At 41.1% G+C, this 17,471-nt stretch overlaps 1 protein-coding gene across 2 annotated transcripts in view; it reads left to right on the plus strand.

The window, feature by feature from the left end:
• The window catches only part of itga9 (integrin, alpha 9), a 163,021-nt gene that overhangs the window by 97,335 nt on the left and 48,215 nt on the right, over positions 1-17,471 (plus strand). For both annotated transcript variants that reach the window (XM_036573623.1, XM_036573624.1), the window contains 2 exons: positions 13,277-13,429; positions 16,712-16,788. In XM_036573623.1, the coding sequence (XP_036429516.1) occupies positions 13,277-13,429; positions 16,712-16,788 (230 nt within the window). The remainder of the gene's footprint in view (positions 1-13,276; positions 13,430-16,711; positions 16,789-17,471) is intronic.

Below are 17,471 nucleotides of genomic sequence, written 5' to 3' on the forward strand. Positions count from 1 at the left end.
GCTCCCCCCACTGGCCTCTAAATATCATTATTACTTCCATATGGGCTGTTTCTGTCTTGAATATCATTTGAGATAGATGCTGCGTTTACTGGGGTCACTTTTTAGCACTACAGCTCTGCTGGGATCTCTGTAGGAGGACCAGGTCAGGTTCTGCTGACTTACATACACGCGAATGAGAGATATGAGGATTTTTCAGCCACTCGTTCATCACTTGGATCACTTTTTCACATAAAAACGTAGATTATTACGCCTGAACGAGTGGATCTTAAATGGGCTTTCAGTGTAAAGAAGCTGTGAGCATCAGATTAACACAGTTATTTATTTTCATGCAAGTGAGATTTTCAATTTTCAGTGCACGTATCAGTCAGTCACCCTTTATTTGAGGTTAGGTACACTGAGGGGGACCTTCACAGTGTAGCTGTGCAAAAACAAGAAGTTTAAGAGGAGTAAATACACATCTGTAATAATAAAAGTGTAACAAATAAAATAAAATAAAGCACAAAGAGGTAATTAAAACTGTGTGAAAAAGCAAAATATTTTTAAGCACATTGACACAAAAAAATTATCCAAATAAGTGAATACAATTATTAAGAGTAATAACAATAATGATAAAAAAACAGATGAAACATCCAATCGACGGTGAAAAAGAATAAAACAAATGTAATAATGACAAAATAATACATAAAAAAGTAGTAAGAAAAAGAGAAATATATCAACTAACAGCAACGAAAAACTAAACAACAAACTAAAATACTTGAAATAAAATGAATTAAAAATAAAAACTAAAATGAATTAAAAATAAAAACTAAAATCAATTAAAAACTAAAATGAATTAAAAATAAAAACTAAAATCAATTAAAAGTAAAAACTAAAATCAAAAACTAAAATCAATTAAAAACTAAAATTAAAATGAACTGAAAACTAAAAAACAAACTAAAATCAACTAAAAACTAAAAAACTAAAATCAGCTGGAACAGTAGCGGCTGAGTGGAGATGAGTTGAGTGACGCGAGCGAGAGAGGCTTCCCAAAAACACTTAACTAGATACAGTAAACATAAAAACCCAAAGAACCATTTGCACACTTTAAGGGTTCTATATAGCCCCACAAAGGCTTCTGCTGTTGTTACAGTGTCAAGCTTGTAACCCTTTTTGGATAGAAGAACCATAAATAGCACATTCTCCATCAACCCGAAGAACAAGTTCACCATGCAAAGAACCGTTTAAGCATGCAAATGGTTCTTTAAGTTTTCATGGTTCTGTATAGGCCCGCTGTCTTTACTAAAGAACCCTTGAAGAGCCGTCTTTTTTAAGAGAGTGGGTGTCAAAATTCAGTCATTTGAATTAAAGTCAGTGTAGTGAACTGAAGCGAGGTTGCCGAATAGTGAGCCCTGGTGAGTTGCTGTGCCTCGTTATGATGGAGCGCCTTCGTTAATGTTTCTGCTGATCACTCTGAATAAACTCTGACTTCACAGATAAGAAGTATTTTCAGTAAAAGTTGAAGATTTCTCGTAAGACTCCTCCGCACCAGTTTCATTCCCCGGCGTCCACAGTCAGCCGGTTATGTTTCCGCTCGTGTTCGTGTTTCAGGTCACTGGCAAGTAAAGCTTTCCTTAGACAGAGCCGAGCGTCTGTTTGATCCATCTGAGCGTTCTGAACAGTACGGCGGTTTTCCCGTCACAGACGTAAAGGCAGTCATGGACAAACTTCATTATTGATGAGGACTACATTGTTTAGTCCTGGACAGGGGTCAATCTCACACTGTAAAACTGGCCAGAAGTCCTTTAAAGGGCCGGTACCCTGCATTTTAATATACTTTATAGTGTTTGTGTGGCTTTATGTACTAAAAACAGCCGTCATTCACTTCGACCTCTCTTTATGCCTCAGGATTAAACAGGCTCTTCTGTTACTGTGCCTTTAAGACTGATACGCAGCCATGGGCAAAAGTCTGGGCGCCCCTGCTCAGATTACGTTTTGTTCACATCCTCTACAGCAGGCGCGTCAAACTGGGGACTTCCAGGCCAAAGTGCTGCGTTTACCCTCATCTGATCTGATCAGTTCATGAAGGCCTTGTTCATTAGCTGATGAGCTGAATCAGGTGTGTTTAATGAGGCAGTGAGCTGAAGTCTGCAGTGTTTTGGCCTGCGAGGACTGGAGCCTGACACACGTGCTCCACAGAGAACACACTCCTGCACGGTTTAATGCATAATTATGGTTTATACCGATCAGACATATCATTCTGACCACCTCCTTGTTTCTACGCTCATTGTCCATTTTATCAGCTCCACTTACTATATAGGAGCACTTTGTAGTTCTACAGTTACAGACTGTAGTCCATCTGTTTCTCTGATACTTTGTTAGCCCCCTTTTACCCTGTTCTTCAGTGGTCAGGACCCCCATGGACCCTCACAGAGCAGGTACTATTTGGGTGGTGGATCATGCTCAGCACTGCAGTAACACTGACGCGGTGGTGGTGTGTTAGTGTGTGTTGTGCTGGTGCGAGTGGATCAGACAAAGCAGTGCTGCTGCAGTTTTGTGCAGTGTTTGAAACTCAGTGTCTACACAGATTACATCTCTCCCTCATTTAAACAGTGAGGAAGGTTCAGTTTTCCTGCTATGGGCCCTTTAAGTGGACCCGTTCTGTACAAACGTCATGTCAGAGCAGGTTCTGGTCTGCTTTGTGTCTCTAATTGTGACCAGTCGCTCTGATGTGCGACTGTTTGGAGCAGGAAGATCTCAGCCATGTGAGAACAGGGAGCTCAGTCTTTCAGCCCAGCGTGATCTGAGCACACCCCTCTGACATCATCCCTCTCTCTCTCTCTCTCCCTCTCCTGCTCTCTCTCTCTCTCTCCCTCTCTCTCTCTCTCTCTCTCCCTCTCCTGCTCTCTCTCTCTCTCCCTCTCTCTCTCTCTCTCTCTCTCTCTCTCTCTCTATCCCTCTCTCTCTCTCTCCCTCTCCAACTCTCTCTCTCCCTCTCTTTCTCTCTCTCTCTCTATCCCTCTGCAACTCTCTCTCTCTCCCTCTCCAACTCTCTCTCTCTCCCTCTCCAACTCTCTCTCTCTCCCTCTCTCTTCTTCTCCAACTCTCTCTCCCTCTCTCTCCATCTCTCTCTCTCCCTCTCCAACTCTCTCTCTCCCTCTCCAACTTCCAACTCTCTCTCTCTCTCTCTCCTTCTCCAACTTTCTCTCTCTCTCCCTCTCCAACTCTCTCTCCCTCTCTCTCCCTCTCCAACTCTCTCTCTCTCTCCCTCTCCAATTCTCTGTCTCCCTCTCTCTCTCTCTCTCCCTCTCCAACTCTCTCTCCCTCTCTCTCCAACTCTCTCTCTCTCCCTCTCCAACTCTCTCTCTCTTTCCAACTCTCTCTCACTCTCTCTCTTCTTCTATCTCTCTTTCTCTTTCCCTCTCCTGCTCCCTCTCTCTCTCCCTTTATCTCTCTTACTCTCTATCCCCCCCTCTCCAATTCCCCCTCACTCCCTCTTTATCTCTCTCTACCCCTTTCTCCCCCTCCCTCTCTCTGCTTCTCCAGCTTTCCCTCTCCAACTCTCCTTCCCTCTCCCTCTCTTTCTCTTTCTCTCTCCCTCTCCCTCTCTCTCTCTCTTCCCCCTCTCCCTCCCTCTCGCTCTCTCTCCCTCTGTCCCTCTCTCCCTTTCCCTCTCATCTCTCTCTCCCCCTCTATCACTCTTTCCCTCTCTCCCTCCATGTCTCTTTCTCTCCCTCCCTCTCCCCCCTCTCTCTCTCTCCTTCCCTCTCTCCCCCTTTCCCTCTTCCTCTGTCCGTCTCTCTCCCTCCCTCTCTGTATTATTTTTAATATTTTAATACTTATTTCAAGAGATTTTATACTTGTTTTAAATAATTTTATGATATTAATTTAGAGAAATTATGTCGCTCTATTGGCGGATAATTTAGCTTATTTTAATGTATGTCTTTATGTTACCAACCAGGAACATTATCTGCCAGTATAGTGAGATAATTTTACCTACTTAATTAATTAAAACATGCAATAAATGTCTAAAAATAAGTTAAATAATCTTAGAATAAACTTCTCAACATGAGAAATATTGAACATATACACCAGGTATAAGACGATTGACAAGATACTGTTTTTTGCAGTGTAGGACCCTCCGGCCCCCCTCATGATGCTCTGCTCATAGTTGAGGAAATGCATGTCATGCACTCTTAGATGGTTCTTCATGGGCTCTTTAGTAAAGTCAGTGGTTCTGTATAGAACCAAGAACACTCAAAGAACCATTTGCATGCTAAAATGGTTCTCTGCATGGTGAAATGGATCTTCAGATTGATAGAGAATGTGTTGTATATGGTTCTATGTAGCACCAAGGGTTCTTCTATTGTCACAATCCCAAGCATGTACACAGTAGTGGAACCCTTTTTGGTGCAATGTAGAAACTTTTTCAAAAAAATTCCATGTGGAACCATATACAGCACGTTCTTCTTCAATCTGTAGAACCATTTCACCATGCAAAGAACCATTTAAGCCTGAAATGGTTTTATATAGAACTCATGGTTCTCCCTTTACTAAACTAAGGGTAAAAGAACCCTTGAAGACCCATCTTTTTGAGTGTTTCCCAGCCCCCTCTCGCTATCTTAGTGGTTCACGTTGTAGAACGGTTTGGCTCCACCTTTATCCAGACTTTGAGGGAACTCATGCTCTGAGATTTATTGAGAACTTCATTAAATCTCCTTCATTAAACGCCAACGAGGTCTTTAACTGCTGCTGTATCTATCATCCAGTCCGCTCCACTATCCATCATTGGCCCCGTGTTCAAAAGCATGAGGTCAGCCGTAATGATCCGCATATGAGGGATAATTGACCTACTGATGGTGGGAATGGAGGAACTCCAACTACTTATAGAACGCTGCCATGTCTTTTTCATCACTGAGCTGTAGTTTTGAATGTGGTAGAGCTGAATGAATGAAACTTTGTCACACTAGTGGCGTCGCCGGAGTTTGATTTTAGGGAGGTTAAGCATTAAAGCCCCGAGACAACACTGTAGCATGGATAACCACCAACTAGCCTCCTTCATTATAGCTCATTCGTTAGAGAATTACCCACCCGTTACCATAATTAGAGAGGGGAAAATATTTAGTATTAAAAACAACACAAGTGTTTACCTCGCATTTATAAAATGGATAGTTCCAGTCCTGAAATCTGATAGGCTGAGCTGCGTTCGAAGCCATTGTAAAATACATGATATACGCACAGCTATGACGCCTCACAGCAACTGAATTCTGTATCGCTGCTCCGCAGCTGGAAAAACCCATGTGCTGTTAATGGGATAATCTTTCACTCTCACGCTGCTCACATGGAACTGATGAAGAACCCATTTTTTGTGTGTTGAGGGTCTGGAACCTAATGTTCTTAACTACAACTAGGCTGGTCAGCTAGCTAACAGGCTAAAAGATAGCAAACAGCCTAAACAACTCCATCATTAATTTCACAGGCTTGAATTAAAGCACTTACCGTATGATTAACTGTAAAACGGCAGTATAAAAGTCTAAAAATGTCACTTGAATGTTTCATGCTTCAAATGTTCGTGTTTCGGTCAGTTGTACTGTCAAACCCAGGTTGAAATTCTAGCCTCTACAGCCAAACAGTGCATCATTTATCAAGTGTGGATGTGTTTGAGTCCCAAATGACTGTTTCTTAGCTATATTTTGCTCTGTTGGGCTGCAGGATCCAGTATTTCAATTCTTACATAGTGCACTATGTAGGGAGCAGGGAGCCGTTTCAGCCTCAGCGTGAGAAGAGCGGTGCTGGATTGGTGCTAAATAAGGCTCGCAATGGTAATTTGGTGACCAAAAAGTGCATATAAAGTGAAGATTTTACATTAAACAGTGCTGTGATATCATATGTTCATTTTTATATGACAGAAAGTCAAAAAATCATGAAATGACTGCAGTGAACAGTGATGGGCGACCAAACGTCCTCATTCAGTGGTCCATGGTTGCTTAGCAACGATATCATCACCGCCATTTTATAGAAGCAATAAGCCACTTGAGGCCATGCGTTACAGTGATTTTATCACAGGGAAGAGGGTTTTACTCGTCGTGCCTAATAATCACCCTTCCCCGTGGTAAAATCACAGTAACCCACAGCCTCAAGTGGCGTATTGCTTTATTAACTGGCTGATTAACCCCTTAAATGTCCAGGGCCCACCAGCAAAGCTTTATTACACACTTATATAACCTAAGAATAGCTCAGCTAGTTTGCACTAAAGTCCCTGTAGTTAATGAATAATAAGCCTTAGTGTGTAATAAGCCTGAGATTTTAAGGGGTTAAACAAAATTTCTCCCTTTTACAGCACTTGGAGTCAGTGAGGATCCCTCTGGGCCTTCTAGACCTTCAGAGGAAGTCTAACTATTTCTGTACAATAACATATGTAACAGATGTATTTTTGGCTCATTTTATTACATAGAATCTTGAAGCTTTTTTCATTTAAACTGTGTAAGTATTGTAGTAATATGTAAGTATTGTATTGTAGTATTATTTCATTGCTAAGTTTTTGTTGGAAACTCGGCCAACAGAAAATGATCTTATCAGGATTGTTCTCTCTTTCGTATCTAGGTGGATACAGCCAAGCAAGCTTCAGGAGCACTAAGTCAAAATCATATATATATGTATATATATATATATATATATATATATATATATATATATATTGTTGCTGTCCATAGAAAAACAAGTATCTCCAAAATGGTACGTTTACAGGAGAAGGCAAAAACCTTCTTTACTTTCAATGGAAGTTAATGGAAAAAGGTTTTATTCCAAGTGTTTCTGGACCATTTCTGTTGGTCCGTTCAACATGAAGTTCTCACACAATTTAAAGAACATCTGAGGTGTTCAAATGATGTAGAAATATAAAATTTGGCAAAAATGGAGATTCATGTTTTACTTTGGACAGCGACGATATATAAAAATATCATTATTTTGACCTAATGAGTCACAGTTAGCTCCTTATAGAAACAGGCTTCCTTACAAAAACGTGAGTGAACATGTTTACACTGTGCTGGTTTTATGTTATTTATGAAGCTTAGTAGAAAACCTGCTAAATTGACCCCAAACCAGCACAAAGTGCTGTTAGACTCTCAGTAATTAGCGCCTCTCTTAGCAAATCTGCCCCTTACTGGCAGCACATTTCTGTATTGCTGTCTGAATGTTGTCACTGAAGGTGAGTGAGTCCTGGTGCTGCTTCTAAATAAAATGTCTTCTCATGCCGAAGCCTTGTGCCTAAGTAAAAGCCAAATCTGTCAGTGAAAGCTTTTACTGTTCTGAATGGAAACAATGGGTGTGAACAGAGCCCGCTTCTGTTCAAACAATGAGGGTCTGTGGACGGAGTGACCTGTTTGGCTCGTGCCTGCTGATGTATGTGAGTGGTATGTAAGGAACAGTTGTTTGGGGGTCCGTTCCTCTCAGCCAATTAAAAGCAAGGAGCTGTTCACACCGGTAGCTCCCCAGGATCTGCAGCTCGGGCTCTCACAGCTCTAAAAATAGACAGGTTTATAGAGGAGCGAGGGATGGGGTGAAGGGGTGGTGGGCGAGAGGGAACATTAATAACAGGCTAATAAAAACCTGAGCACAGATATGACCTTCATTGTGCCCTTGTGCTGCTGTTTCTCAATGAACTCTCCTCAGGTTCACAGTGTCACTTTAAAAAGGGGAACTCCACTGATTTTTTAAAAATTTTCTGCATTATTAAATTAGGATGTAAACAGAGTGGTTCAGAGTGGTTCAGAGTGGTTTGGTGTGAAACGCTCCGTTCTAGATAAACTTACCGAGTCAGAACTGTTCACAGTGGTGGTGATAGGAACCAGACGTCCACCTCTAAAAGCTCCCTCACAGAAAGTTAGTGAAATGGTTATGAATTCACTGACTAAAGTCTGAGACACTGTTTTATGATAGCTTTGAAAATTAAGGAGAAAAACCCTGATCATCTGGTATCAGACTTGGCTGGATGTGCTGGAGCTAAAATTTCTAAACGTAAAAAAAAAATTATAAATGTGAAAAAAAGGCATCCGCACACTAAAATCTGGGTGAAGGTTTTTCAATATGCAGGTTTTCAGTCAGAGACCTTCTTCAAGGCATGAATAAGTAACAAATGAATACAACAGTGCTAAAAAGGTAAAACAGCACTTGATTAGCAGGACATGTGTGTTTTAGTCAGTTGAGCTTGTGGCTTGACATCATGGGAACTGTAGTTCTTAATCAATGCACTACAAGTTAAAGAGTGTCCACAGAGACATTCGAGAAACATTAAGCACGTCCAACATCCAAAATACACAAAGAGAATGCACAGCAAGACAGATAAATGCCATGTGAACATCAGCCATCATAAAACATAAAACATACATAATCCATTGTAGTTTATTCATACAAAAACATAATTTTAAATCAATCAATCAGTTGAGCTTTATTTAAACTCATTAAGTAGAGTACATTAAGGGAGACCCTCATTTACAGTGTAGCCGAGTCAATGCAGAGATCAGGGATAATAAAAACATATTAAAATTTTTAAAAAGTAATATAAATATAACAGTAGATTTATTAGTGAAAAAAAGTAAAAAAAAAATCAACAAACCACTAACATTGTAACAACATAACAATATAGTAACTTTATAAATAACAAATCATATATGGATAAAGAAAAAACAATAACCTGGCAATAATAAAATAAATAAAAAGAATATAAAAGCTAAAAAAATAGCTAAAACATACCAAAATAATATTAAAATTTAATTAAAATCTAAATAATTAAACTCCATTCATGGTGGAGGGATACATGCAGGGCGCTGTGAGGCAAAATAGTCCCCAAAGAAAACGTATTATTTCAGGTTTTCCATTATTTTCCATCATCAACATTCCATATAAACTCAGAAGACTCGTGTAGGTTCACTGGTGGTTCTGGATAGTAAATAAAATGTCTATATTTGTGTTGTAGTCATGGCGACCCCTGGTTCCTATCACCACCACTGTAAAGACATCTGAACCATTTCACACCAAACCGCTCTGAATGGCTCCTTTAATGCAGCAGATTGTTTCGTCCAGAGGAGATTAGATCAGTTTGAAAGGTTAGGTTAGGTGAAAAAGGTCTCTCAAACTCGGCTCTGATATCTTCTCTGGTCTGTTTAACTTGTTCCACCGATTATTTTCGGAAAGTCCGTTATCGCAGATTAAGCTTGCGCACGCATGTTTTCTTTTTATTGGCTAACAGGGGATCATTCATGCCCCTCTGTTCCCGCGTGGCTCAGTGAAAATGGCACATAGGCTGCTAGAATCCTGGGCCGAAGTCTGAATGTTGAGCCCTCAATCTTAAATGGTCCCCAGGGTGGGGGTCACTGGCAGGACAGCTCACTGGCCCCATTTGATGCATTTCACATTAATCACAACTGGGACTGAGAAGTGGGTGGACTTTGTAAACCATAGCCGTGCCTACACTGAGCACTGCATTGTTCCTTTTACTGCTGACTCGCTACTTTAAAAACAGACTCTCTGGATCGAAGCAGAGCTCAGAATGGACGGTGGCATTGACCACCATGTGGACGTGGCCAACCAGCGTATCTCCTGACCTCCTGATTTTGTTTATTTATGAAAAGCTTTACACAAATTGCATTTTCACATGCGGATTAAACAGCAGCGTGATGGATGGATGCTACTGAAAGTGTATTAGATTCTCAGAGAGTATAAATTAGGGTCTGACCGGATTAAATAGGGAGCATAAATAAAAAAGTGGATAAAGGAATAATAATGTTTATTTATATAACACCTTTCATACATTAAAAATGCAGCTCAAAGTGCTTCACAATAAAAAAGTATAAAACAACAGAGGAAGAAGAGAAAAAAAAGATAATCAAGAATAAAAACAAAATATAATAAACAAACAATAAATAGCAGAAAATGGATATATTAATAAATACAAATAAAAAGCACAGGATAAAAGTATAAATAAAAATAATAATAAAAATGCAATTAACAAGAACATAAAAATTATAGTAATATTCCAGTAAAAACAAAGGGAAGTTGTACAAACCTAAAAATTGCATGATAATTTTCCAGTTGTGAAGAAATAATGAGTTAGTTAATTATAAGTAACTGTAGTCGCAACAAGTGATAATTAAATGTAAACATTAATGGTAACAAACTCTAATTACCCATGAATAAAATGTTAATTTTCCGGGTGACACAATAACAAATAATATAACTATACTACACTCTTTAAAAAGATGGTTCTTCAAGGGTTCTTTAGTATTTGCAAGATTAAAAAGTTCTTTGCCATTATGAAACGGTTCTTCAGATCGATTGATGGAGAATGTACTGATAGTTCTGTATACAACCTTTTAAAAAGGGCTCTATATAGCACCCAAAAGGGTTCTTCTATTGTTACAAGCTTGACATCGTAACAATAGAAGAACCCTTTTGGGTGCTATAGAGAACCCTTTACCAAAAGGTTTTATATAGAACCTTAAACAAAACATTCTGAAGAATCCATTCATGATAGGAAGAACCCTTTAATCATTCAAAGGGTTCTTTGAGTGTTCATGGTTCTTTATAGAACCTTTTTCTTTACTAAAGACCCCTTGAAGAACCATCTCTGTATTTTTGTGAAATCGCATTGTGTGGCTGCTGTGAGAAAAAGTGAAGGAGCTAAATGTTCTGATATCGGCCAGTATAGTTTAATATGGCCATAAGTGACGTGTTACACTTCAGAAGTGTCTGCTTGTCACAGCTCTCTGTGCCGATAGCGATAAATCCACAATACCTCAGTAACGGCTGATACTATCGGTGAACACATATATTGATGGCGCTCTATCACAAATCACAGTGTCTGAAAAAGAGTTCAGAAGTGAAGAAGTCGCAGCAGTTTTTCCTTTCAGAGTCTTTTTCAGTCACTGTTCGTACTGAAACTGATCGCTCAGGTAAAGTATTTTTAGTGTTACAGTAAATCTTAAAGCTCAGTTTTGCCAGGTTCATTTCAGACAGTCACCAAACATCTCTTTCCTGCCGTAACTCTGTCAGCGTGCAGGTTGTCGGAGGTCTGTAGGCCTCGTATCTGGTGTGTCCTGATATGTCTGTGTTCGGGCAGCTGAGGAAAGGGATGGGTGGGTGTTTTGAGGAAGAGCAGGCGATAAAACTCGAACAGAAAGAGAGCAGAACAAGGAAGACGAATGGCAGCAACCGGAAAGGACCTGTGTTTACACAAGGGGCTCGACTGGGCACTGGCAGACCCCAGTGACACTAAGCTGATGGGGCAGTTTGCCTTTTTATCCTTGTGGCAAAAGACAATGAGATGAAAGCTGATCCCAGCAGGTCTCTTCAAAGCGCTGTTTAACAGGCTGCTTTTCCCGCCGCTCGTATCCCTTAACGAACGGGGGGTTTGATCCGATTCAGCATTTTGTTTTGAGTGTTTCCAAGTCGCGTGCCAAGAGAAACTCTCCTTCGCTGGATTCAGCTCGCATTGCCAGACTGAGGGATGATGAAATGTGACGGGAGAGATGCTGCCAGCCACCTTTTTCCAGCTGTCCTTTTGACGGCCCTCGGTGGCCGGCTTTAATGCCATACAGCTCGCTGGACGCCAGCAGAGAGTGGAGTATTACCGACAAATTTACTAGACTTTTCTCCAGATGCAAAACGTTTTAACCTGTGGAAACAGAGTCACTGATGTATAGCGACCACTGTAAGGTCTGTTAGAGATCTGGCTCTGGCTCGGCGAATAGAGGAACTTGAAAAGCATGAAGTGGGTGATTCACTCTGAGCCCCATTGAAAGTTACAGTTGATTGAACAGTTCCTGCAGTGGGTCTGTCTGTTTTTGTAACTGGATGCCTAGTTGATATTTTAATAGGGTTTTGTTTGTAATGGAGTGGCCAGTGGCCTACACTCTTAAAAAAGATGGTTCTATATAGCACCAAAAAGGATTCTATTATTGTTGCCAAGCTTGTCTATTATTGTTGCCAAGCTTGTTGTAGACACTCTTAAAAAAGATGGTTCTTCAAGGGCTCTTTAGTAAAGAAAACAGTTCTGTATAGAACCCTGAACACTCAAAGAACCCTTGTCTTGTTTAAATGGTTCTTTGCATCATGAAAAGATTGATGGAAAATATGCTATAAATGCAAAACCCTTTTGAAAATCTATATAGCACCTAAAAGGGTTCTTCTGTTGTTACAAACTTAACATCATAACAATAGAAGAACCCTTTGGGGTGGTGTATAGGACCATTTTCAAAAAGGTTCTATATAGAACCATCTACAGCACATTCCCCATTAATCTGAAGATTAGCAATGGCCTAGCAATACTTTAGCAACCACCTGGGATACTATAGCAATTGTATGTTATGGTACCACCATAGCGAGCACCTGGAATGCCACACTATACCATACCATTGCTATGGTATCCCAGGTGGTTGCTAAGGTGTTGCTTGTATGCTTGTATGATAGTGATATAGAGTCCAAAATATTTGGTTACATATTGTATACTATATTTGGTTAAATATTATACATATTGCATATAATATTTGGAATACCCTAGCAATGGCTTAACAACACCTATTAACCACCTGTGACACCATAGCAATGACCTAGCAACACCTTAGCAACCACAAGGATACCATAGCAATGGTATGGTGTGGTATCACCATAGCAGCCGCCTGGGATACCATAGCAATGTTATGGTGTGGTACCACCATAGCAACCACCTGGGATAGCATAGTAACAGCCTATAAACACCTTAGCAACCACTTGGGATACCATAGCAATTACCTAGCAGTACATTAGCAACCACAAGGATACCATAGCAATGGTATGTTATGGTTTCACCATAGCAACCACCTGGGATAGCATAGTAACAGTCCAGAAACATCTTAGCAACAATCTGTGACACAATAGCAATGGCCTAGCAACACGTTAGCAACCCTCTGGGATACCATAGCAACGGTATTGTATGGTATCACCATACCAACCACCTGGGATAGGATAGTAACAGCCTAGAAACACCATAGCAACCACCTGCAACACCATAGCAATGGCCTAACAACAGCTTACAAATGCAGCAAAATGAATACAATGCAGGTCTGTTGGTGCAGTGACCCAGCGTCACCTAAACATTCTGATCTTCTGGGGTTCAATAAATACATCATCAAATATTGTCTCGAATTATCACTCCATTCTAAACATCTCTCTGATACAGAATGCGCATGTAGCTGCAGATACCGATATGATACCGACATCATCGTGCATAACTAAATACAAGCATTTGTTTGTTCTTTTTCCACAGAAAGAGGTGAAGGACGTGTTTGCAGCCATCACCTTTGAGGCAGTGTACAGCCTGGGCAAGCACGTGCTGGACGGACATCACGAGCAGGAGCTCGTTCCACTCACACCCGTCCTGCGCTGGAATAAGGGAGAGAAGATTGCAGCCAGGAATGAGGTTAGACTGCACTGGCCATCCAAGGGCTGATGCAATAAGTCAAACCCAAGTGTTACAAAATACACCGATCAGGCGTAACATTCTGACCACCTCCTTGTTTCTACACTCATTGTCCATTTTATCAGCTCCACTTACTATATAGGGTCACTTTGTAGTTCTACAGTTACAGACTGTAGTCCATCTGTTTCTCTGATACTTTGTTAGCCCCCTTTTACCCTGTTCTTCAGTGGTCAGGACCCCCATGGACCCTCACAGAGCAGGTACTATTTGGGTGGTGGATCATTCTCAGCACTGCAGTAACACTGACGTGGTGGTGGTGTGTTAGTGTGTGTTGTGCTGGTCTGAGTGGATCAGACACAGCAGTGCTGCTGGAGATTTTAAACACCTCAGTGTCACTGCTGGACTGAGAATAGTCCACCAACCAAAAATATCCAGCCAACAGCGTCCTGTGGGCAGCGTCCTGTGACCACTGATGAAGGACTAGAGGATGACCAACACAAACTGTGCAGCAGCAGATGAGCTATCGTCTCTGACTTTACATCTACAAGATGGACCGACAAGGTAGGAGTGTCTAATAGAGTGGACAGTGAGTAGACACAGTGTTTAAAAACTCCAGCAGCACTGCTGTGTCTGATCCACTCGTACCAGCGCAACACACACAAACACTAGAACTACAAAGTGCACCTATATAGTAAGTGGAGCTGATAAAATGGACAATGAGCGTAGAAACAAGGAGGTGGTCATAACGTTATGCCCGATCGCTGTATGAGCGCTGTTAGTAATGCAGGAACATAACCGGCTCTCAGTAACGTGTGTTCAGTGAAAGCCTCTTCGGCGTGTTTGAGAGGAGTGTGTCTGACTGCATGCTCTGACACCAGCGTGCAAGAAAGCTGCCGTTTCCTGCAGATCCGTGTGCGGTTTAGGTTACGATAATGAGTGTTGACTTTCCTGAAGTGGAATGTGGATGGCTGATGAATTTATTTGTGCAGAGCCCATCTCACTTCCCAGCCTCGTGTTATCTCAGATGTGCTGCCCTCCTCTGCTTACAAAAACCTGGAAGCAGCATCTTTCGGCACGTCAGGAATCCATTAGCATGGAATTTAAACCTGTTAGCAGCCTATATATCTCAACATGCACAGTTTGAAACTACAGAGGTGTCCAATTCAGAACGTTTCCAACAAAAACATTCTAGCTGATTGTAATTGTAGTTGGAAGACGTTTACAAGTACCTGAAAGAGGGAATTACACTGATTATAAAAAAACAGCAGAATTCAGTGTGTGAGGTGTAATCAGAGTGATTCAGAGTGATTCAGAGTGATTCAGAGTGGTTTGATGGAAATTGGTTCAGATTTCTTTACAGTGGTGGTGATAGGAACCAGGGGTCGCCATGACTACAGTGGAGTGTGGTTATCAATGGTCAGCAATCATCAATGCCCAATACTGTTGTTACCTGATAGTATATTCTTCGTCTTCTTGTGCCTTCGTGCTTTTGTCCTCTAACCCAGCCTGCAGTTTTCAACATATCAACACTGTTCGAATTTCTTATTTTTGATTGGTTGTTTTAAATGACATTTTTTTTTCAATAGGATTGAACAGTGTGGGCAAAGGTTTGTGCACCTAGCTTATATTATGATAATACAAGTAGGCCAGCAACACTTCAAAGATTGCAATTTTTCAAGTTAAAAAAAAATCTTAAATCTAGTTTAGTTTCTCATTATGAGATTATTGCAAGCATATAATAGGATTATTGAATGTATTTCTAAACACTTGTTTTAAGTCATGTTATCTGGTAAAAGTCTTTTATTTCAGTCGCAGATCATTTTACTGGATTTGAGAAATAATAGTAGTTAACGATAACTTACTGCTTATTTCAAGAAATAATGTTTGAAACAAGTAAAAAGGTTCCACCAGTGGAATAATAAGACACTTTCACCAGTGAAATGAAATTAAAACCAGTAAGGAAATGCCAAGAAACAGCTTAAATAATCTTAGAATGTATAAACAACAATCACATAATGAGAAATACCAGATATTTTGACTACATTTAAGATGTTTTCACTGGCTAAGATAGCATTGTTTTGGAGTCAACACCCTAGCAACCACCTGGAACACCGCAGCAACCACCTAGCAAGACCTTAGCAACCATCTGGGATATCACAGCAACCACTTGACAACCTCCTAGCAACAGCCTTGCAAACTACATGGGATACCATAGCAGCCACTTATCAACACCTTAGCAACCGCCTGGGATACCATAGAAACCATTTGGCAACACCTTAGCAACTGCCTGGGATACCATAGAAACCATTTGGCAACACCTTAGCAACTGCCTGGGATACCATAGAAGCCATTTGGCAACACCTTAGCAACTGCCTGGGATACCATAGAAACCATTTGGCAACACCTTTGCAACTGCCTGGGATGCCATAGTAACCATTTGGCAACACCTTAGCAACCGCCTGGGATACCATAGAAACCATTTGACAACATCCTAGCAACCACCTGGGATACCATAGAAACCAGTTGGCAACACCTTAGCAACTGCCTGGGATGCCATAGTAAACATTTGGCAACACCTTAGCAACCGCCTGGGATACCATAGAAACCATTTGACAACATCCTAGCAACCACCTGGGATACCATAGAAACCAGTTGGCAACACCTTAGCAACCGCCTACGGACTGTTTGAGCTGCACAAACACTTTTCTATTTTTCTTACTATCCAAAACTGTAAGTGCACCTACCCCACAAGTTTTATATGTGATGCTGATGATGGTAAAATAGTGGAAAATCTTTAAACAAAGAAAAAAAACCTTTTCTTTAGGGACTATTTTGCCTCAGAACACCCTGCATGTATCCCTCCACCGTGAATGGATTTTAAAATCAAAACATTTCAGGCCAAAACTATCATAAAACAGTGTCTCAGTCATCAGGCAGTGAATTCATAACCATTTCATGTAGGAACTTTCTGTGAGGGAGCTTTTAGAGGTGGACGTCTGGTTCCTATCACCACCACTGTGAACAGTTCTGATTAGGATCATTTCACTCCAAACCGCTCTGTGTTGACTATTTAACGATGCAGAAATATTTGTTTTTAAAAATGACTTTGAATTAATTCTGTTTTAAAGGCGAGGGCTGTGCTCCTCCCTGATCAGTGAAATGTTTCATGCACAGTCCAACCACAGCGTCTAAACTCTTGCACAACAGCGCCCTCTAGTATGCTCTCGTCACACTGACATTTAAGTTGTGTAAACATCCTGTACTGTGTCTGTCTCTTCACAGACGTGGTTTGAGAAGAACTGTCTGTCGGACGACTGCGCTGCTGACCTGAGGCTGAATGGGAAGCTGCTTCTATCTGGGTAAAGCCCTCCGTCCGTTCTTCCGCTCCCTGCCCACTCGCTCTCATTGTACTTGGCCGCTGCCCGCTGACCCATTGCTGTACATTGACGTCATGAAGGTTGAGGCGATGTGGGTGTGGACGCTGGAGCCCTGACACATGCTTGGCTCTCACCAGCTGTGGATCCCATCCATCTCCCCTCTTTTAAGGAGGTCTTTTTAAGGAGTTTGGCTTGTTAAAGATTTGAAGTCATATGCAGCTTACACCCGCTCACTCATCTCCACATCGCGTTGTTTAAACGTCGCTGCGGCTGATGGACTTCACCTGTTCGTGGTTCAGAGAGAGAGGCTGCTGTTCCGCAGGCGCAGGAGTTCACAACCGCTCGGTTCTACTAACCAGTCATTTAGAATAGTATTCATGTTTATTTTAGCCAATCTCAGCCTCACACGCTTAATCAGAATTACTGCTGCATGTTTTGAGCCACACTCTTAAAGTGATGGTTCTTCAAGGGTTCTTTAGTAAAGGGAGAGGTTATGTTTAGAACCATGAGTTCTGTATAGAACCATTTGCATGATTAAAGGGTTCTTTGCATCATGAAACGGTTCCACAGACTGATAGAGAGTGTGTTGTATGTGGTTCTATACAGAAACAAATGTCAAGCGATGTCAAGCTTGTAGCAATAGAAAAACTCTTTTGATGCTGCAT

This window comes from Colossoma macropomum, unplaced genomic scaffold, assembly GCF_904425465.1.
Source record: "Colossoma macropomum unplaced genomic scaffold, Colossoma_macropomum, whole genome shotgun sequence".
Taxonomy (NCBI): domain Eukaryota; kingdom Metazoa; phylum Chordata; class Actinopteri; order Characiformes; family Serrasalmidae; genus Colossoma; species Colossoma macropomum.